This window comes from Martes martes (genome assembly GCF_963455335.1).
Source record: "Martes martes genome assembly, chromosome: 7".
NCBI classification, from domain to species: Eukaryota; Metazoa; Chordata; class Mammalia; order Carnivora; family Mustelidae; genus Martes; species Martes martes.
In genome coordinates, this window is record NC_137894.1 from 59303223 (window position 1) to 59325672 (window position 22450).

A 22450-nucleotide genomic window follows, 5' to 3' on the forward strand; every position below is an offset into this window, starting at 1 on the left:
AGATCCTTACAGGATTGTAGGTGACTTTTTAATTTTCGTCTTTGTGCTTGTCTGTTGTTTTCTAAATTTCTTCAAGTGAAATGGTATTCCTTCGTATACTAAGAAACAAATGGAAAGGAGAGGTCTTTACAAAATATGTAAATGCCATGTAACTTTCAAACCCAACCTCCCACCCCCACACCCCATCCCCACCCCACCCCCGCGCTTGTGGATCACCTTAGCATGTGAGCGGAGGCCTAATGCCATCAGCTGGTTGGTTGCTCCACAGTATCCCTGGGAACCCTCAGGGAGAATGTGTGTATTGACCAGCTCTCCCTGAATGGCATACATCACCATGGTGAAGAGTCTGGGCTTGGAGCTTTAGGTCCCCTTCCTCAGGCAGGACGTCCTGCAGGATGTGCCATTGTCTTCTCTCCCTACGCCTGTTCTAAGAGGGACTCACTGCGGACCTCTCCTTTAACTCTCCTTTAAGGTTTTGGGAGTAAGTAACGTGATGCTTACTGCAAGCTACAGATGCGTGTTTTAGGGGATCCCTTCGACTTGGCTTTGATGACATGTTAACTGGTCATATTTTAGGGCTTCTCAATCCGAACATCCAAGATACAGCAACACGTGTGTGACACCATCGTCCGCGTTTTTAAAAGACATGGTATGTCCTTTTTAAAAAAATCATGGCTGTCTTAAGTGTTTTGTTTCATCATTAAAAAGTACTCTTAATAGATTTGGCTGCAACCATATTTTATCTTTATTTACTTATAAGATTTTATTTATTTTCTCAGAGCAGGGGCAAGGGAGAGGGGCAGAAAGGGAGTGGGAGAAGCAGGCTCCCCGTGGAGCAAGGAGCCTGATGTGGGGGTCGATCACAGGACACTGGGATGATGATGACGTGAGCTGAAGGCAGAAGCTTAATTGACTGAACCACCCAGGTGCCCCTGAAGCATATTTTTAACACTCAGCTTGTTGAGGAGAACCATTTTGAGTATTCAAATTGGAATATTAGAGCCTTGCTACTAAAATACAGTCGGGTTGTGGAGTCAGAAATGAGACTGGTTAACAGACTTGACCTCAGATGAGCTGTCCATTAGTGGAGTCAGAGCTGAAGACTGCTTGCTGGTGATTTCAGCGGCCAGTAGCAGATGACTTCACCATCAGATCTGTGTTCATTTTCAGTTGCCTCCTAGGAAGAATGAGAACTGGATGCTCAGTTATTTTTTTCTGACTTGGTGTAGGAGCTGTCCAGTTGTGTACCCCACTGCTGCTTCCGCAGAACAGGCAAATATACGAGCACAATGAAGCTGCCTTATTCGTGGACCACAGCGGAATGCTGGTGATGCTTCCTTTCGACCTGCGGGTGAGGCTGGGAGCGCCCCGGGGCAGGCCAGATGCTGGGTCTGGCCATGGTGGGTTACCCTTAACCATCACTTTTTCCCCTGGGCTTATATTCTAAATACCAACTTTAGGAGACACATTGGTTTTTTGGTTTTTTTAAGATTGTATTTATTTATTTGACAGAGCGATCACAAGTAGGCAGAGAGGCAGGCAGAGAGAGAGGGGGAAGCAGGCTCCCTGCTGAGCAGAAAACCCAGTGCAGGGCTCTATCCCAGGACCTGAGCCGAAGGCGGAGGCTTAACCCACTGAGCCACGCAAGCGCCCCCAGGAGCCACATTGTTGAGGGAGTTACTAGGGTGAGAGCATCACTGGAATTTAGTGAATGTCTGACCTTGTGTACATCCACCTTGCTCATAGCACAGGTGCTTATGACCCTGGAAACTGGCCCCCTGCGTTGCCGATGCCACATCTGTGTCCCATTGTTGAGCTCTGCTGAGTGACCGCCACAGCTTGACCTGGCTGACTCAAGACAGACGAACACAGTTGTTTTCTTTACCTCCTGGCTAGATTTTCACTGACTTCCTAACGTGTTAACACGGAGAACAATTAAATTCTTGTGACAGCAAGTGCCTCTGCTAATGAGGTGTGCTGAATTCTGCTTGTGCTGGCCTGCTTCTGATCCCCAGGGTTCCTTTTGACGGCAGCGCTCTGATGCAGGTTATCCGCTCGCGTAGTATGGCCTACCAGTGAGCCCATCTGCAGCCCTGTCCATGCGTGAGACAGACAAGAGCTTCATTCCTCTTGTGTACAGAAAGCACTGACCAGTGGAGAGATCAGCAAAAAGGGTATAACCAGGCAGTTCTCAGAGAACGCACAGGGCTGATAAACTGAAGCGATGTTCAGCCTCATGCATAATAAGGAAGGTCAAAGAAAAGGTATCTCAACTTCACCCATTGGATTGATAAAAGTATTTAAGTTGCTATACTTAAAACTGGCTGTTTATTCTTTAGACATTAGGAGACTGAAGTGCAGGTATTCTTAAGATACATTTGTTGGAGAGAGAGAGCACTAATGGAGGGGTGGAGCAGAGAGCGCAAGCGCGAGGGAGAGGGGAGATAATCTCAGGCAGACTCCCTGCTGAGCACTGAGCCCGATGTAGGCCTGGATCTCATGACCCGTGAGCTGAGCTGAAGTCAAGAGTTAGATGCTCAACCTGCTGAGCCACCCAGGCAGCCCTAAAGTGCAGATTTTTAAACGCCTGCTTGCTTTCCGAGCTAATAGCCATTCCCCCCAAATAAAAAGTACACTTTTAAGAATTTGATCCATCGTTAATGGTATGATGCCAGATAATCTGACAATAATTTCATAAGTTGTGGTTATTATTAGTGGGTGGGTAAGAATTTCACCTAGAAGACCATGGGAAATCAGGGAAGTCACCACAAGCGAGAAGACCCATTTGGATTGGATTATCATAAATGACACTTGAAAAAACATTTCAGTTATTTACATAATCACATTATTTACAGTAGCCAAGGTGGGGAAACAGTCCAAGTATCCTTTGATAGATGAATGAGTGAAGGTGTGGTATATACATTCAGTGCAGTATTATTCAGCCAAAAAAAGAACGAAATCTTGCTATTTGCAACAACGTGGATGGAGCTAGAGGGTATTATACTAAATACAATAAATCTGAGAAAGATAAATACTGTAGGATTTCACTTCTGTTTGGAATCTGGAAAACAAAAAAACCCAGACTCTTAAATACAGAGAACAAACCAGTGAGGAGGTGGGGTGGGTGGGGAGTGGACAAAAATAGATAAAGGGGGAGAAGAGTTACAGGTAACCAGATAACTGGCACTGATTTTAACTTGGCATAATAAAACTGGACAGAGCACATTTAATTAGAAGCAAATTTTTCTCAAATTTAAAATCCTAAGAAATGCCATAGTAAGTAAGGTCAGTGGCACTCCCAGCAGTGGGGTCGGCTGCTGACTGGCCACCTCAGGAACGTTTCAGGGCCCGCGAATGGCAAGCCACGCACTACTCTGTGAATTTCCTAAAACACAGAGTTGTACCTTATGAAAGCGTAGACTCTATGCTCTGTGAGTTCTAGCTCAACAAAGCTGTTAATTAAAAAACCCAAAGGAGGGGTTGTTGGCACATTTTGAGGTTGACCTTTGAAACTTTGTGTTGCAGATTCCTTTTGCAAGATACGTGGCAAGAAATAATATATTGAATTTGAAACGGTACGAAACTCGGGGGCTTTCATCTGGTGGATGTGGGAGAGAAACCAAGGAAGGATGTTTTATCACTTGGGGTTTGAATTTTGCGTTTAAAGTAGTGAGTTTGAAACAACGGTCCTGATGCCCAGCTGCAGTCCCCCTTTCGGGGTGACAGAGACGGCCTTCCCTTTAGTGGAGCTGTTAGGTAGGTTCCCTGAAGCCCCTTCAGTCTGTTCTCTGCCTTCTGACGATCCCAACCAACAGAACTAATTATTTTGCAAGTGGTTGCTTGACAAAAACCGTAGGGCTGTTTTTTATCACGGATGGCCCCTTTTAAAACTTAATGGGAGGGACAAATGACCGGCGGTCTCCGTGTAAAACCTGCCTCCACAGGTACTGAACAAAAGCCACCTGTAGAGAAACGGAGTGAACCCAGCAGGTGTGCGTGTGGCCCGCTCCGGGCCTGCGGGCACTTAGCAGCGGAGAAGGGTTTTCTGTACGTCAGTGGTTGAGCAGCAAGAGCTTCATAAATGGAAGCCGTATTGTTGTCAACAAGGCACCCCCTCCTTAAAAGGGCCTTTCTTAGAGCGAAGTCAGAGCTCTTCCTGTCCTTTCTCTTCTCAGCTGCAAGTTGAACAGTTTATTAATAGAGTCTCTGTGTAGAGAGCGAGCACTAAAGGTAAAATTATTTCTTGTGTGCAATTTCATCTCTATTTCAAACATTAAAAAAAAAATGAAGCCCCATTATTTAATAGTGGCCGCCTCTCCCCCTGCCCCCCAGACCCTGAGGAATTGGCAGCTAAATCTGTCTTTAAGATCTCTTGCTCACACCACTGATTCATTTTCTTCTGTTTCTTTTCTCTTGTTCAGCAGCCTCTTAAACGTTTGTGATTCCAGAAAGCAGTGACCTGGGTTTTTGGGTTTCTCTCTCCAGATACTGCATAGAGCGCGTGTTCAGGCCTCGCAAGTTAGACCGATTTCATCCCAAAGAGCTTCTGGAATGTGCATTCGATATCGTCACGTCTGCCGCCAACAGCTCTCTGCCCACTGCCGAAGTCATCTACACGATCTGTGAGATCATCCAGGAGTTCCCGGCGCTTCAGGTTACTTTCCAGGGTCTGATGTTCCGAGGTTACCCCACTAGAGTCCTTGACCTGGGGAGGGGTGGGGGCGTGACCACAACAGAACTGCCCCCCGACTTGGTACCAGCAGCGGGCCACATTTTGCTAGGATAATGGAGAAGAGTTTGATGAGGTTACTTGGAGGTTTCTGTCAGGCTCTCACCTCTGCCTTGACAGGAGTGGGTTTTGTTTTCATCTGTTCTGGGGGAAGGGTGTTGCTGCGCTGCCTGTTCCTCCACAGTGCGAGAAATTAGCTAAGATTCCTAGGATGCTTTTAGCACGTCCATCCTGTTCAGCACCCTCTGTGGCCCCCTCCTACCCTCTGCCCTGGCTCTCGGCTCCCCAACTTCACTTTCCATAGAGCCGGCATCTGGTGTCGCTTCTAGCACAGCGGCTGGCTCTCCTCAGCCCTTGTCTCGGGGTCCCACACGGGGCTGCACCCTCCACTGCTGTACCTGTCACGGGGTTCCTCCTCTAGAAAGGCTGCCTTCCCAGCTGCCGTGGGCGCCCCTTCTGCCCCAGGAGCCTGCCCCTCTGCCCTCACCGCCGTTGAGGGGAGATGACACGTGCTTGCTGAGGGCAGAGCCCACGTGGCCGCTTCTCTGAAGAGCCCGCTGCACCCAGCCCAGCGCTCTGATTGCTAGTCTGAACGCTCACCTGTTAGCCAGTCGTCCCTCCGGCCCGTCGTCAATGGCAGTGACTGCTGAACCGGCTCCTCTCCCTTGCTGATGTCTGTGAACTCGTTCAGGTTTTCACCACAGCTGGACACCAGAGTGGTTTAGATACATATAATAAAGGGTTTGAGGAGTGCCTGGGTGGCTCATTCAGTTAAGCCTCTGCCTTCGGCTCAGGTCATGATCTCAGAGTCCTGGGATTAAGTCCCACATCAGGCTCTCTGCTCAGCAGGGAGTCTGCTTCTCCCTCTGCCTGCTGTTCCCCCTGCTTGTGGTCTCTCTGACAAATAAATAATCTTTAAAAAAAAAAAAAAGGTTTGATTATATTCTAGTCTTTGATTATGACAATGTAAAAGGAATGCTTATGAAAAAAAAAACTAGAAGGCAATATGCCAAAATTCAGTCCTGCCACAATCGCCTGCCTGGATGGTAAGTGCGTGATAAGATGCCAGCTTTGGTCCTATACTGTTTTTACGATGAAACTAATTAATTTCTCTGTTGTATCCTAGGAAAAAAATTACAGTATTTACTTGAACCATACCATGTTATTGAAAGCAATCCTCTTACACTGTGGAATCCCAGAAGATAAACTCAGTCAAGTCTATGATATTCTGTATGATGCCGTGGTAAGCGTTTAATTACTTTGACTTGATATTAAAGAATGATAATAATTCATAAGTGTTTTCTTAATGATGTCACTATAGAACAGAATTGGGATTTTATTTCCTTCCCTCATTTCTCTGAAGTAAAAAAAGAAACCAATTGGAGGAAGTGATTGTATTGGGAATAAAGGGCTTAGGGCCTCCCCTTAATTCTTCCAGCCCACCTGTGCTTATCCATAAAGTCATTTATAGATGTTGTCATTGGGCTTTTTGGTGGAATTGGGGGAGAGGGGTTTGGACCCCAGTTGGAGCCTCTATTAGCTCCTGTTCCCTGTGGTGCTGGGGCAGCAGCCCTTCAGTTACTCTTCCTAACTGAGCCTCGTCGTAGTACTCCCTGCTCTCCAGTATGTGTGCAGGTCCTCTGCAGTAAGTGCACAGAGCCTGGAGGGGAACCACTGAAAATTTTCAGTAGTGTTATGGTGCCAGGATGAAGGTGAATATGTATCTTTTCTGATTTCTTTTCATGTTAAACATTGTGTTTATAATAAATAAGGGACATTCAGGAGATTCAATCACCTATAGTGCCAAACGGTCTATGATTAAGGCAGAACAGAGAGTGGAATCTGCTGGCTTACTGTTCTCCTTTTTTTAAGATTTTTTTTTAAAGATTTTATTTCTTTATTTGATAGAGATCACAAGTAGGCAGAGAGGCAGGCAGAGATAGAGGGGGAAGCAGGCTCCCTGCTGAACAGACAGCCTGATGCAGGGCTCGATCCCAGGACACTGAGACCATGACCCGAGCCAAAGGCAGAGGCTTAACCCACTGAGCCACACAGGTGCCCCATTTTTAAAGATTTTATTTATTTACTTAGAGCATGGAAGTGAGCACAAGCAGGGGGAGCATCAGATGGAGAGGGAGAAGCAGGCTCCCCACTGAGCAGGGAGCCTGATGCAGGACTCGATCCCAGGACCCCAGGATCATGACCTGAGCCGAAGGCAGACACTTAACTGACCAAGCCACCCAGGCACCCCAGGCCTACTGTTTTCTGGACCTCAAAAAGCCGAAATAGCTTCTTTCTCCTCTGGCAGGTGAACATCAGGGGACCCAGTTTTACTGTCTGTTTCTCCATGGTGCTTTTCTCCCCGAAGTGCAGCTTCTGCTCGGCAGTAGCAAACACACCGTGCCCATCAGACGCTGGCAAGAACCCCAGGGATTATGCACGGGGGCATCACGTCATCCTTGCTCATACCTCGCAGCCACAGCCTGTCTGCTGGCATGGGACGAAGTGCTCAGAGACTGTCAGCATGTGGCTTTTGGTAGAAGGACATGAATCCATTACTTCCTCGCCATCCAGATGGAAACCCCCTGGTTCAACCTGTCCAGTTCTAGGTTGCCTCACTGAATGGTTTTAGCTGAATAGCAAGGGCATCCTCCCCCTTTTAATTCTTTATGTCTGGAATTTTCGTATTTTAAGACACATGTTAGGGGTGCCTGGCTGGCTCAGTCAGTAGAGTGTACAACTCTTGGTCTTGGGGTCGTGGGTTCGAGCCCCAACATTGGGTGTAGAAATTACTTAAATATAAAATCTTAAAAAAAAAAAAGGCAAATGTTTTATGTGAATTGGAAGAAAATATTTTTCTTTAGTCACAGAATTAATCCATCCTTCATGATTTGGAGCAGTTTGTCCAAAATGGAGGGTATATACTTGTCGGAAGTGGCCTGGAGATCGTATCTTTACATTCAGGGCCAAATTTGATGACTCTCATTGTTCCCTTTCTCTTCCACGGTAGACAGAAAAGCTGACGAGGAGAGAAATGGAAGCCAAGTTTTGTAATCTGTCTTTGTCGTCTAACAGCGTAAGTACCCAGTGATGGCGCCATCGCAGCTTTCTCTGAAGCTCTGGACAACCCTGATCTCCAAGGCATGAGGCGGGGCTGCTCCCCAGTGCCTCACAAACAGGTTTCCCTTGAGGGTTCATAGGTTCCATGGCAGCCTCGGGGGATCAGGGGAAGAGGGCCCGTACTGGCTTCAAAGCCTGCCTCCCCACGCTGCTGTTCACCGTGGGGTCATCAGCCTGTTCTTTCTTGATCACCAGCTGCTCTGCCCTCCAGAGCCACCTGCTGAGCAAGCGGGTCTAGTACTAGTTGTTCTCTTCTGAAATAGATCCTAGGGGCCTGGGATGAGGCACCGAGCTCTGCAGATCCATCTGGGTTTCCCCCACTACCCAACCCCCGCTGATCTTCCAGCACGTCGGAGTTGAATTAAAGCTCTTGCTTTTCCAGTACATTTCCCACTCCTAAAATCTGGCATTTGATCCCAGTGGCAGTGAGGACTATCTCATGGGGTAAACAAGTTTGTCCTATTCTCTCAGCAGGCATCACATTGGTCTCTGATCTTGGGCATGGTGACCCAAACTTCACGGAGTCACTGGATAGCAGAAGACAGCAGGGATTACTGACATTTCCCTGAATATTTATATAAGAAAAGCGACTTCTTTAAAACTTCCCCACAACCTCTCTAGCCCTGCTGGAGCACTCCATTACATGACCTGTGATGATCAGCAAATGCATGCATATGATAGGTTAAAATATGACTGTACAGGGCCGGGCAGAGGCACTCGTTCTTTTAGACACCTACAGTGTGGCTCGCACAGTGCTAAGGCAAATAAAGGAGTCAGCTGAAGAGTCCATGGGCTGCTTTCAACTTAATTCATATTGGCCTTTAAAAAGCCCTGGGGGATCCGTACAGCATCTATCTACCCTTGGCTCTCTAACCAAACTTGCACACACAGACTGCAGCCCAGAGTGGTCAGCCTGCAGTCAGGCAGGGAGGGTAAACCAGATCACACAGCCTAGGAGTTCTAGAAGTTAAGCCAGGTTAAATTTTAGATGTTAAATATTGGAGGAGTTATTAATGGTACCCAAAGTGACCAGTGATAAAATGTTTTGATAGGAAGCACAGTATTTACATAATCCTCTAGACATGTACATAGCACATAGCTGTGAGCAGAAATAGTTCCGTGTATAAATGGCACAAAGAATCTGCTCCAGAAACTGCCCAGTCTGGTGATTCCTTACCTGAAGGTTCAAGCCCAGAAGGTTCTTTGAACTAATGTCACGTTTCAGATGTATTTCACACTTGCACATGATAGCTGCCTCAGCTGCTCAAATGTCTGCTCCTTTTTGTTGAATCTCTGGTTATCTGATGATGAGCATTGCTTCAAAGTTGTACATTGGATTAGCTTAAAGATGGAAAGATTAGCACCTAATAAATGCATTTAGTGCTGTCATTATTTAAAAATGGAAACTCTGAAAATACTAGAAAAGGAAGCAGTAATATCGCAAGCCAGTGCCTGGCCCAGTGTTCTGATTTTACAGATGAGGCATCTCAGGCCCAGAGAGATGTTGTGACTTGTCCAGAGCCACCTGGAGTTTGTTGATGATGGGGTGAAGACGCAGATCCGGAGATAGCGACTCTAGTGCTTCTGGTAGTTTATTAATGGGGTAATTAATGTTAAAATTTGAGAAGAAAGTTTTTAATTTTAAGACGAAACCATTTAATATAGTAAAGATATTGAGATTACATTACTTTTTGGATTTAAAAAAAATACATGTGGTGTATGATTATTATATTAAACTGGATTAAGCTGAGTCTTCATTCAGCTGTTTCCATGCGCTAACTTATCATTGAACCAGGTTATGCTTATATAGTCTTAAAATAGCTATAATTTTGTTTAACTCCCGGGAGCTCCAGTGGAAATTTCTTTCGGGTCAATGAGCATAGTTACTTCCTGCTTCCCCTGCTACGTGCCAGGGACTGAGCCTGGCCCACAGATCATCTCTAGCCATTGCCCTCGTGTGGAAGACAATGGGTGCAGCAGCCAGGAGCTGGGATGGAGGTGTGAGCCCCAGAGGGAGGGAAGGATCAAGGGGCTGACACCTCCTAGCAGAAATTATTCAAGCAAAGGGAGGAGAGGGACTTCTGGCTACTTCTGAGTAGAACTAGAACCAGTCAGACTTTGCCTTCTTGCGTGCCCATCCCACTCTATCCCCGACCCCCATTTCTGTGTCTGCAGGAACAGAGGTTGATGAGAATGAGGGTAAAGAGAACCAATACTGGCTTGGAAATCTTATCATGGCGGCTCAGCTAGTACAAGGGGCTGCTCTGCTGGGGGCAGCATTCACTGGGAGTAGGTGCCCAAAGCACTCCAGTGAGGTACTTTCACTGGAAGTTGCTGGAAAAGGATAATCCATAGTCAGGTTCCCAGTGAAGGTTAAAATGGCCTCTGACCAGAAAATCTCTGCTTTTCCCTGCCATGGATCCAAAGCTAAATGTGCCTCCTTGCTTTCCAGCTGTGTCGACTCTACAAATTTATTGAGCAGAAGGGAGATTTGCAAGATCTAACACCGGCAATAAATTCATTAATAAAACAGAAAACAGGCGTTGCCCAACTGGTGAAGTATGGCTTAAAAGACCTAGAGGAGATTGTCGGGCTGTTAAAGAAACTCGGCATCAAGTTGCAGGTTCGGCAACAGCTGGATTCTCCTGGGGGGGTGGTCAGTGCTGCCAACCCAGGGGGAGATGGGGTTTTGGAGTTAATGGTCCCCAGAACACTGCTTTTTCCATTTTGGAACTTCTGATTTCTAGTAACAGTTTTGGCTTCAATCACAATGTCCTTGCAGGCATCGTGATTTCCTGTAGTACAGTGAGTCTGATGACGTCAGTTAGCTCCAGCCAAGGGGTGATTCCTGAAGAGAGCAAAGTTTCTTCACCTGGCAGGCTTCCTTAGACATCTTCCCGATTGCTCTGATGCTACTGATGGAAAGCCGTGCCCTTGACCTGTTTGCGTGGGCTTGCACTTCACAGGTCTTGATCAATCTGGGCTTGGTTTACAAGGTACAACAGCACAACGGAGTCATCTTCCAGTTTGCGGCAGTCATCAGACGCAGGCAGAGGGCTGTATCGGAAATCCTGGCAGCTGGCGGCAGATACGACCTGCTGGTGAGGGCTCACCCTGTATTCGCTGGTTGATTTATTCTGGTTTAACTTCCTTTCTTTCTCAGCCTGGGTGGCTCAGTTGTTGAGCATCTGCCTTCAGCTCAGGTCATGATCCCAGTGTCCTGGAATCGAGCCCTGCATCGCGCTCCCTGCTCAGTGGGAAGCCTGCATCTCCCTCTCCTGCTCACCTTGCTTGGGTTCCCTCGCTCACTCACTCTCTGTCAGATAAATAAAATCTTGAAAAAAAAAATTATAGGTTTACAGGAAGTTGCAAAGATAGTAGAGAGATGTTATGTACCTTTCCGTTTCCTCGAATGGTTAAATCTGGCATACCTGTAATAAAATAAGCAGAACCAGGACACAGATGGGACAACCATGTACACTCTGTGTGTACCTCTGTTACCATCGTATCATGTGTGTGGAGTCTCTTCACCACCACCGCTATCATGATACAGAGCTCTTCAGAAACCATAAAGACCCATGGATGCTGACCTTTACTACTTCAAATGAAGTATGGAACCTTTCCCTCGCTGGAAGTCCCTATACCCATCCCGCCATTTGTAATATAATTGTCTTAAATATTTCCTCTCCATACATTGAGGTCCACATCAGTGTTAGGCTTCTTGCTTCAACTGTCCAAGTCTGAGTAACTCAAGAGGAGAAGAAAGTCTCTTGTAATTCACTCAGATTTCTGGTTTCTGATGAGAAATGTGCTGTTGTTTGAATTTTCATCTGTAGGAAAGTTGATTTTCACTCAATGCTCTTAAGATTTTTTTCCTTTTTCTTTAGTTTGAAATTTGATCATGACCGGTCTTGGTATGACTTTCTTTGGATTTATGCTCTTTGGGATTATCTCAGCTTCTTGAATCTAGAGGTTTATGCCCTTCTCCAGTGGGGGCCCCCCACCAAGCCCTAGCACGGTGGCATCTGAGAACACTGAGTGGAAGCTGAGACTTTGATACCTGCCTGGGGTAGTGCCCCCCAACCCCCAAACAGTGTCATTGGAGGAGCCAAAGGATTACAGACCCTCACCTCCACCCAAGTAACGAGGCCACCCTCCCCATAGACCAGTAAAGGCACGTTTCAGGCATTTTATTCTAATACCTCTCCCGTCTCACCCTCTTTTTTGCTCTCCTTCTAGGACTCTGATGACAAATGTTTAAGTTTATATATACCTGAGGTTCTGGGGCCTTTTGCTTTACAGTCTGTTTTCTCTCTCCTTCAGACTGAATAGTTTCTTTTGTTTAATCTTCAGTTCCACCGTTTTCCCCATTCTGCTGTTGAGCCCATCCAGAAGTTTTTTAATCTTCCACTTCTCCGCTGAGCCTTTCTTTTAGGGGGCGGGAGGGTGGGACTCAAGCCTGTTCGTCATGCTTGTTTCTGAAGCATTTTTGTGGTGGTGGCTTTAAAATCCTTGTCAGAGGTTTCCAACATCTGTGTCATCCTGTTTTTGTTATCTGTTGATTGTCTTTTCTTACACATTTTGAGATCTTCTTGGTAGCTGCCCTGATGCGTGATTTTCACTGTGTACCCTGGGTATTTTTTTTTTAAGATTATTTATTTATTTATTTGACAGAGATCACAAGCAGGCAGAGAGGCAGGCAGAGAGAGAGGGGGAAGCAGGCTCCCCGCTGAGCAGAGAACCCGATGTGGGGCTCGATCCTAGGACCCTGAGATCATGACCTGAGCCGAAGGCAGAGGCTTTAACCCACTGAGCCACCTAGGTGCCCCTACCCTGGGTATTTTAAGTATTAGGAGACTCCAGAGCTTAGCTAGATCTTTTGGTTTAGCAGGCCTCCCCTGAGAGCACACCAGTAGGGGCGGGGGGTGCCACCTTGCTACTGTTGGTTGAGGGTAAAGATTCAGTTTCCTTACCCTGCTTGCTTCAACACTAGGAGGGGTGCCTTGTTCCTGTTTCCTGCACGGTTCTGGTACTGTGGTGAGTTGGGGGAGAGATGTGGCAGGAGGCTGCTGGAGAGCAGGGAAAGTTCCAGCTTCCCACTCAGCCAGCCACCTTGGACACCATCCCCACAGGGAGGGTGGCCTCATTACTGCTTAGGTGGAGGTGAGGGTCTGTCATCCTTCGGTTTCTGGCCTCCAGTGACACTGTTTGGGTGGGGAGGGGTAGGGGGGCACTACTCCAGGCAGGTAAGAAAGTCTTGGTTCCCGTATGGTCTTAGAGGGGGGTTCCTTACATCTGGGTAAAGGTGTGGGCCCCCACTCAGCCTTGGCTGGTGGGGGCAGGCCTGTGCTTCTTCCTTTGGTGTTTGGCTGGAGCATGGCAGGGGTGTTATAAACATTTTCGGCCCTGCCAGGTTGCCCATTTCTTGGTCTTCTGGCCAGAGAGAGCAGATTTCCTGGGGGCCTTATGTTGGTTCTCCTTGGCATTTCTAGCTTGTCAGCATGTGCTTCCCTCCGATTCTACAGTTCCTGCACCCATGTGTACCCGCTCTTCACTTCATAGTCTTCTATGTAGAGTAGAGAGAAGTGTTCCTACCTATCTTGGTCCAGAATCAGAACGTACCTATGTACTTTTTTTTTTTTTTAAGATTTTATTTATTTGATGGAGAGAGCACAAGTAGGCAGAGCGGGAGGGAGAGGGAGAAGCAGGCTCTCCACTGAGAAGGGAGCCCGATGCGGGGCTCAATTCCAGGACCCCGGGATCATGACCTGAGCCGAAGGCAGATGCTTAACCAACTGAGCCACCCAGGAGCCCCCACCTATGTAATTTTAAATTATCTAGGGATATAAAGCAAATAAAAAGATATTTTAATAATCTTATTTAACCCAAATATCTAAAATGTTGTTTCAGCATACAGTTCAAATTTTTAAAAAAGTTTTGTTTTTGTTGTTTTTGTTTTTTAAGATTTTGTTTATTTGTCAGAGTGCAAGAGCATGAGCAGGGGGAGCAGCAGGCAGAGGGAGAAGCAGGCTCCCTGCTGAGCAAGGAGCCCAATGCAGGACTCGATCCCTGGGATCACGACCTGAGCCGAAGGCAAACAACTGAGACACCCAGGCGCCCTGAAATTTCCAAAATTTTTGAGCTGTTTTACATTTTTTTTCCTAAGCCTTTGCAATCAGTATATATTTAACCCAAGATACCCCAAATACTACTTCAGCATGTAATCCTACATCTCAGTATGATTAGTGAGCTATTTTATATCCTCTTTTTTTTCCATTCTGAGTCTTCAAGACCTCTGTGTATTTAATACACAGCACATGTCAGTTTGGCTTAGTCAGATTTCGGATATCCAAGCCACATGTGGCTGGGAGGCCGCCGTGGTCGGCAGTGCAGCTCTAGGTGCAGCGTTTGTTCATTTTTTCCCAAGTTGGCACGTGTGCGTGCTCCCATCTCTCCCTCCCTCGCCCCTCATTCTCTTCTCTCACTGGCACTCTCCCTACCGCACACGTAGTTTTGGTTGAATCCTTTGATGGTAAGTTGCTGACAAGTGTGTGCACCCTCCAGTCATCGCTTTGCTTGTGAGGATGGTTTCTTCTCTCTTTCATAACCGTAGCTGTGCCTTTCTTCCCAGATTCCCCAGTTTAGAGGACCACAGGCTCTGGGACCAGTCCCCACTGCTGTTGGGGTGAGCCTAGCTATAGACAAGATCTCTGTGGCGATCCTCAACATGGAAGAACCTGTAAGTTCCAGTTTGACTGCCAGCTTTCCATTGGGTCTGGGTGGCCTTTCATTTTAGAGTCCTGTATGTGGAGCCCTGGATGTGGCAATGGACTGAGGCTTTGGGAGGTTATCTTCGTCACAATAGACAAGCCTAGGAGTTGGCATCCGCCGTTGCATATAAGACCTTAGCCTCTCGCTGGGGGACCTCAGACAGCTCATCTGTCTTCGCCTGGCCTCGCTCACCTCATCTTTGATGCACCCTTTAAACGTGAAGTGAAGCTGTTGGCAGAGGCCTTTCAAAAGCCCCTTGTTCGGAAATCTGGCTGTGCTCTACAGAGCTATAAATGGTTCTTTATCCTTTTTGTTTCAGACAAGAGCAGTTTTCTCAGAGGAAAAGGGTATCTTCCTGATGGCTTAGGATAGCTGAAGTCTAAAAAGACTAACATAAGAGGTTTCTGTCATTTTTTCTATGATGATGTTGACGATGTCATTTTGAAGCCCAGACTTCTGTCGCTTACAAGATTTCGAGCTGCCTGTCTTCACATGAGTGCTGCCTCCCTCCTAGTGCCGGTCCTACCTACAGGCCCAGTCTCGCTCCTCTAAATGTCACCACTCTCTTTCTGATCCAGGTTACAATCAGCTCTTGCGACCTCCTGATCGTAAGTGTTGGCCAGATGTCCATGTCCAGGGCCATCAACCTCACCCAGAAGCTCTGGTCCGCAGGAATCACGGCACAAATCATGTATGACTGGTCACAGGTAATGAGACACGAGTGGAGTGGGTGCAGTCCCGGCTGCAGTGACAGGTGGGCCTCTCCAGCCTTAGAGTAGGGTTCCCTCAGACTCGACTTCTCTACGGTTAGAGCTACTTCCTGTGTTAGTTTCTGATTGTTACAGGAGCAAAAGACCACAGCCTCAGTGGTTTAAAACAATACAGGCTGGTTGTCTCGCATTTCTGGCATTCAGAAGTCTGCTACTGGTCCCGCTGGGCTCCAGTCAGGGTGTCTGCCAGAGCCAGTTCGTTCTGAAGGCCTGAGGGGGAGAATCCATTTCCTTACCTTTTCCAGCTCCCAGAGGCCTCCAGCATCCCTCTGTTCGTAGGCTCTTCCTCCACCCTCAGACTCAGCAGTGTGGCATCTTCTTTCCTCTCTGACCTCCGTTTTTGTCTTTCCACCTCTGACTCTGACCCTCCTATCTCCTCTCACAAGGATCCTTGAGATTACACCGATCCCAACCAGATGATCCACATCATCTCCCTGTCTCAGGATCCATAACTCAGAGTTCCTTTGACCATAGAAGCAAACATAGAGGTTCCAGGGATGAGGCTGGGACGTCTCTGCAGGGCCAGGATCCAGGCTTGTACACTTCTCAAAGGCGTTTCGTGTTGAGCCTCTATGGGCGGCTGCCTCTCCTCAGACCTCCCACAGCAGCCTGCTCTGCGGATGGAAGTGAGGAAAGCAGCAGCCGTGAACCTACCTGTCCTTCAGAAAGGTGGGGAGGTTTTAGGGAGACCGTCTCCCCTGCCACCAGCAGATCATAGAAGGGCATACACTCCAGTTCGCTCACACTCAGGCGCCCCAGAGCAGGAAGAGCCTCCCAGGGAAACAGAACCTTCCCCTGCCCCCTTCTCCTTTCACATCACCTGCCAAGAGGTTTCAGAAGCTGCTGCTGTCCGTCTTTGTGTGGGGGGTAGAGAAAACCTCCTGGCACGAGCATGCTGGGCAAAGATTTTTAGTCATTTGACAGAACAGCATCCTCTTTCATTGGTGTCCTTGTTTCATAAATCGTTAGAGCAGTGTCCTTCCAGAAACCGTGACTTCAGTCCTGCCCAGCAGCAGACATCTCTGCTCCACTACTTGGTGGCTTGATGCTTCACTTGAACTTTACACCGTCCGCTGTTTGTGTTTTCTTGGCTTTCCTCTAAGGCCTTCTCGTATGTGTATATACCCTACAATTTCTGGCACCTTCCACCAAGATCTGAAGGTTGTTGTTTTTTTTTTTTTTTTTTAAGGTTTTATTTATTTGAGGGAGAGAGAGTTGGAGAGCACGAGAGTGGGGAGGGTCAGAGGGAGAAGCAGACTCTCTGCTGAGCAGGGAGCCCAATATGGGACTCCATCCTGGGACTCTGAGACCATAACCCAAGCTGAAGGCAGTCGCCCAACCAACTGAGCCACCCAGGTGCCCTGAAGATTTTTTAAAACCTATTGCTGTATCCCAAGCACTTTGATTGTCCCTGGTCCCTGAGGACAGTAGTGAAAGTAAGAAAAGCAAGGTCTTATTAAACCTCCTTTGAAGTCTTACTCTTCTGGCTTAACACTTACAGCTCCTAAAGTCAGCATGTTTAGTAAGTGACTTTGAAAATACAGTTGGACACCATGTTTTCAGTCTCCTTAATTATTTGAAGCTGTTCTAGGCGTTCTGTGTTTACCTCACATGCTGTGTTTGTTTCAGTCCCAAGAGGAACTACAGGAATACTGCAGACACCACGAAATCACGTGCGTGGCCCTCGTCTCAGATAAAGGAGGAAGCTATGTCAAGGTACAGACCAAGGAAATCTTTCACAGTTCAGCAGTCAGCTTTCCCAAACTGTGTACTAACTGTGGAGCACCCAGCTTCCCACTGTCCCCTGGCTTGGGTATGGGTGGAAATCCATTCTTATATTTGCTGGGCCTGTTCTTGGAGAAAGGCTGTAGAGTAAGAGAGAATCTGAATCAGAACACTTGCCTTCAAGCTTAAAAAATAAAAAATAGTGGCAGTAGCTTTTTCCTACTTTTCTCCCTCTGTTCCCTATCTCTATCTAAGAAAATGAGAATAATAACTATACTGATACCTGGTGGTTGGCATATCCTGTGGCTGTTTCCTAACCAGTTTTACTCTGTTGCATTTAACTTACGAAAGCTCATAAATATACCACCTTCTCACCTTTATTTCTATTTTTAAGGAAAAAAATCAACTTATTTTTCCCCTTTTATGTCTTTTAATATATGGGTAATGTTGGCCTCATAAATGAGTTGGACAGTGTTCTCTCCTCTTCCATTCTCTGAAGGATTCCATGTACTGTTGGTATTATTTCATCCTCCAGTGTTTGGTCAGACTCACCAGGGACCACAGGGGCCTAGACAGAGACATTCAGGTTGTCTTTCTGAGTAAGTGAGTTTAGGTAGTTGGTATCTTCCCTACAAAGTTTCTACTTCATCTAAATTTTCAAATATTCTCTTTTACTATCTGTAGGGTCTGTAATGATAATCCCCTCTTCCATTCCTGATAATTGGTAATTTATGTCTCCCATCCTCCCCCTTTTTTTACTTCACTAGGCTGGCTAGAGGTTTATCGATGTTATTTGTCTTGTCAGAAAACTGGCGTTTGATGTCATTGGTTTTTCTGGGGGTTTTTTTGTTGTTGTTCATTTGTTTTCTATTTCACTGATTTCCATTCGTCTTTATTCTGCTAATTTTAGATTTAGTTTATTCCTTTTCTGGTTTCTTCAGGTAGACGTGGATTAAACACAGCCCGTAGGCCAAATCTGGCACACAGCCTATTTTTGTATGGCCTGTGACCTACAATTATTTTTTACATTCTTTGTTTTAAAAAAAAAAAAAGTGACAGTGTATGGCCTGCAAAGCCTAAGATAGTATCTGAGCCTTTATAGAAAAAAAAAAATGGCACCTGGCATGGGTTACTGAGTTTAGACTTTACTTTTCTATGTATAAACATTTAACGCTATAAATTTCACTCTAAGTACTGCATCAGTTGTATCCCACACGTTTGTGTATGTAGAGCTTTCATTTTCATTTAGTTCAGAGTAACTTTCTAGTTTCTTTGATTTCTTCTTTGAGCCACAGGTTATTTAGAAGTCTGTGGTTTAATTTCCAAATATTTGGGTATTTTCCAGCTATCTTTCTTTGATAATTTCTTTCTTATTTTTTTATTTAAATTCAGTTAACATATATAATATATAACGTATTATTAGTTTCAGAGGTAGAGAGGTCAGAGGTTCGTCGAGTCATATAATACCCACTACTCATTACATCATCTTTAATAATTTCTAATGATTTAATTCCTTTGTGATCAAAGAACATACTCTGATTTCAGTTCTTTTAATTTTACTGAGCTGTGATTTAAAGTAAAAAATAATTGTCTATTACTGTGAATGTTTCATGTGCACTTGAGAAGAATGTGTATTTTACATTGTTAGGAGGAGTGTTTGATAAATACCAGTTAGGTCACATTAGATCATGGTGTTGCCGAAGCTGTCTGTATCTTTACTAAACATTTTGTCTACTTGATCAGTTAGTTAGTTACTGAGAGAGGAGTGTCAAAATCTCTGGCTATCATTGTAGATTTATCTTGTTTCTCCTTTTAGTTCTGTCAGTTTTGCTTCATGCATTTTGAAGCTCTGTTATTTGGTGAATACACATTTAGAATTTTATATCTGTTTGATGAATTGACCTCTTTATTGTTATGAAATGTTCTTCTTTATTTCTTTTTAAAGATTTTATTTATTTATTTGACAGAGAGAGAGAGATCACAAGCAGGCAGAGAGTCAGGCAGAGAGAGAGGGGGAAGCAGGCTCTCTGCTGAGCTGAGAGCCCGATGTGGGGCTGGATCCCAGGACCCTGAGATCATGACCTGAGCCAAAAGCAGAGGCTTAACCCACTGAGCCATCCAGGTGCCCCAAAATGTTTTTCTTTATCCCTGATAATATTTCTTGTTCTCTGAGGTCTTTCAATTGCTGTTTGCATGTCATGTGAAAGTGGGTTCTTAGAGACACTCAGTATTTGAGTTTTACTTTTTTGATCTACCCTGATAGTCCCCCTCTTTTAGACCATTTATATGTAATGCAGTTATTGAAATGGTTGGGTTTAAGTCTACCATTTTACTATTTGTTTTCTAATTATTCCATCTGTTCTTTTTTCCATTTTCTTTTCACACCTTCTTTTTAGATCTCTACTATTGGTTTGCTAACTATTACTCCTGTTTTTGGTGAAATTTTTTGGTGACTTCTTAGGGTTTACAGTATACACTTTTAACTTAATACATTCTACCTTCAAAATATAGTTATGTGTTTTACATACAGTGTAAGAACCTTACAACAGAATACTTCCATTTCCCTTCTCTCATTCTTTGTGCCATTGTTGCACATAACATATTGGATGTTAAAACTCCACAATACATTGTTTTTATTTCAGCTTTATTAGTTATTTTTTAAAGAGGTTTTTAAAATAAGGGGGGAAATGTCCTTTATATTTACCATCTCTGGAACTGTTGATTCCTATGTTGAGGCAAACATCATTCTGATTTCATTTTCCTTCTGCCTGAAGAATTTCCTTTAATATTTCTGGTCTGTGCAGGTCTGCTGGTCATGAGTTTTCTCAGTGGATATTGGTCTGAGAAAGTCTTCATTTCACCTTTTTTTTTTTTTTTTAAAGATTTATTTATTTTAGGGATGCCTGGGTGGCTCAGTTGGTTAAGCACCTGCCTTTGGCTCAGGTCATGATCTCGGGGTCTTGGGATCGAGCCTTTTCGATCGGGCTCCCTCTCTGCCTGTTGCTCCCCATGCTTGTGCTCTCTCTCTCTCTGACAAATAAATAAAATCTTAAAAAAAAAATCATTTATTTTAGAGAGTGAGCAAGCAGGAGGAGGGACTGAGGGAGAGGGAGGGAATCTCAGGCAAACTCCCTGCTGACCGTGGAGCCTGACACAGAGCTCAATCCCCCAACCCTGAGATCATGACCTGAGCCAAAACCAAGAGTCCAATGCCCAGCCAGCCCCTCCAGCTTCATTTTTGAAAGATATTTTTGCTAGATATAAAATTCAGGATTTGCATTTTTCCTTTTTGCATTTTGAAGATGTGTTTTATTGTCTTCTGACATGATGGTAGTTTCTGTTAAAAGTCTGGTTTGATGCTCTTTGTATGATCTTCCTTTATTTTACGGAACCTTCTAAGATTTTCTTCTGTCACTGATTTTCTACAATTTGAATATGATATACTTCAATGTGGCATTCTCTATATTTAAATACTTGGTATTCATAGCTAGGACTTCTTTGAACCATAGACTCATAGTTTTCATAAAGTTTAGAAATTCTTCAGGAGCATCTGTTGGCTCAGTTGGTTAAGCATCTGCCTTGGGCTCAGGTTATGATCCCAGGGTCCCAGGATCAAGTCCCACATCAGGCTCCCTGCTCAGTGGGGAGCCTGATTCTCCCTCTGCCTCTCCCCCTCCTTGTGCTCTTTCTTTCTGTGTCAGATAAATAAATTTTTAAAATTTTAGAAAAATTTCAGACATTATTTCTTCAAATATTTTTCTGTTCCTTCTTTTCCTTGTAGGACTCTGATTATAGGATGTTAATCATTTGCTATTGACCCACAACTCATTAAGACTCCATTTTTGTTTCTTCCCCTCTCTCTATGCTTTATTTGGGACCATTCACTGATATTTTTGCAGTATCTTATCTGCTATTAATCCCATTGAATTTCTTATGTATTTTTTCATCTCTGTAAGTTTCATTTGTATCTTAATATGTCTTCCATTTCTCTCAGAGTTTTTGTTTCCTTTACATCTTTTATAAAATTTAGAATAGTCATTTTAGGGGCACTTGGCTGGCTCAGTCAGTAGAGCATGTGACTTTTGATCTTGGGATTGTGAGTATAAGCCCCATGTTGAGTGTAGAGACAACTTAAAAATAAAGTCTTAAAAAAATAGTCGTTTTAAGGTGCTTGCCTACTAATTCCATCATTTCTGACACTTCTCAGTCTGTTTCTGTCATTTCTTCAGGTTATGAGTCATATTTTCCTACCATTTTGCATGCCAGTAAATTTTTTTAAAGATTTTATTTATTTGGGGTGCCTGGGTGGCTCAGTGGGTTAAGTAAGGCCTCTGCCTTTGGCTCAGGTCATGATCCCAGGGTCCTGGGATCGAGCCCTGCATCAGGCTCTCTGCTCAGCGGGGAGCCTGCTTCCTCCTCTCTCTCTGCCTGCCTCTCTGCCTACTTGTGATCTCTGTCAAATAAATAAATTCTTAAAAAAAAAAAAGATTTTATTTATTTATTTGACAGAGAAAGAGAGAACAAGCAGGGGGAGCTGCATGCAGAGGGAGAGGGAAAGGGAGAAGCAGACTCCCCACTGAGCAGGGAGCCTGACACAGAGCTGGATCCCAGGACCCTAGAATCATGACCCGAGTCAAAGGCAGATGCTTAACTGAGCACCCAGACTCTCCTGCCAGTAATTTTTGATTGGTTGTTGGACATTCCTGGGTGCTAGGTTTTATGTCCCTATAAATACTGTTGGGCTTTGTTCTGGGGTGTAGTTAAAATTCTTGAATTGCTTGATCTTTTCCAGGCTTCATTTTATACATTGTTAGGGCAGATCCAGGGCAGCTGTTGGTCTAAGCCTGAGTTAGCCCCATTGGTACAAGGCAATACCCTTAGGAGGATTCTGCCTGTGTATTCTGAGGTCCTCTACCATGATAAGAGTAACAGCTCTTCCCAGTCCTGTGAATTCCAGAAATTACTCTGCCTACTCATTTCTGATGGTTGTTGCCCCAGTCTTGGAGAGTTTTCTTTCACTAATGCCCAGATCAGTTCTTTGGCAAGAATTGAGGGGACTGCTCCGCAGAGCTTCAGAAATTGTTCTTTCTCTGAGTGTGGAGCACTCTTCTCTTCAGTCCTCTGCCTCACAATCTCTAGCCATCTGGGTCTGCCTAAACTGTCTCCCCACCTGGGCCAGGCTCCAGGTCTTTTTGTGTTCCGTGTTCCTATGCTGCAGTCTGCAGGCTTCTTCATCACAGTAGAAGGGCACTGATAAGGCACTCACTTTGTTTCCCTTCTCTTGAAAAATAGTTCTCCACTCCTTGTTGTCTAAGGTCTGAGAAACCATTGTTTT

The 22450-nt window shown here is 45.2% G+C and overlaps 1 protein-coding gene across 4 annotated transcripts in view; it reads left to right on the forward strand.

The window, feature by feature from the left end:
• The window catches only part of EIF2AK4 (eukaryotic translation initiation factor 2 alpha kinase 4), a 106668-nt gene that overhangs the window by 71863 nt on the left and 12355 nt on the right, over window positions 1–22450 (forward strand). For 3 of the 4 annotated variants that reach the window (XR_013967088.1, XR_013967089.1, XM_080807988.1), the window contains exons 22-32: window positions 577–649; window positions 1230–1351; window positions 3526–3575; window positions 4486–4654; window positions 5856–5972; window positions 7740–7805; window positions 10302–10472; window positions 10816–10950; window positions 14481–14588; window positions 15199–15327; window positions 17020–17106. Coding sequence is in view for 1 of the 4 variants with exons in the window: in XM_080807988.1 (XP_080664114.1) it covers window positions 577–649; window positions 1230–1351; window positions 3526–3575; window positions 4486–4654; window positions 5856–5972; window positions 7740–7805; window positions 10302–10472; window positions 10816–10950; window positions 14481–14588; window positions 15199–15327; window positions 17020–17106 (1227 nt within the window). In the remaining 3 variants the exon portion in view is untranslated. The remainder of the gene's footprint in view (window positions 1–576; window positions 650–1229; window positions 1352–3525; window positions 3576–4485; window positions 4655–5855; window positions 5973–7739; window positions 7806–10301; window positions 10473–10815; window positions 10951–14480; window positions 14589–15198; window positions 15328–17019; window positions 17107–22450) is intronic. The other variant, XR_013967090.1, reaches the window with a different exon arrangement.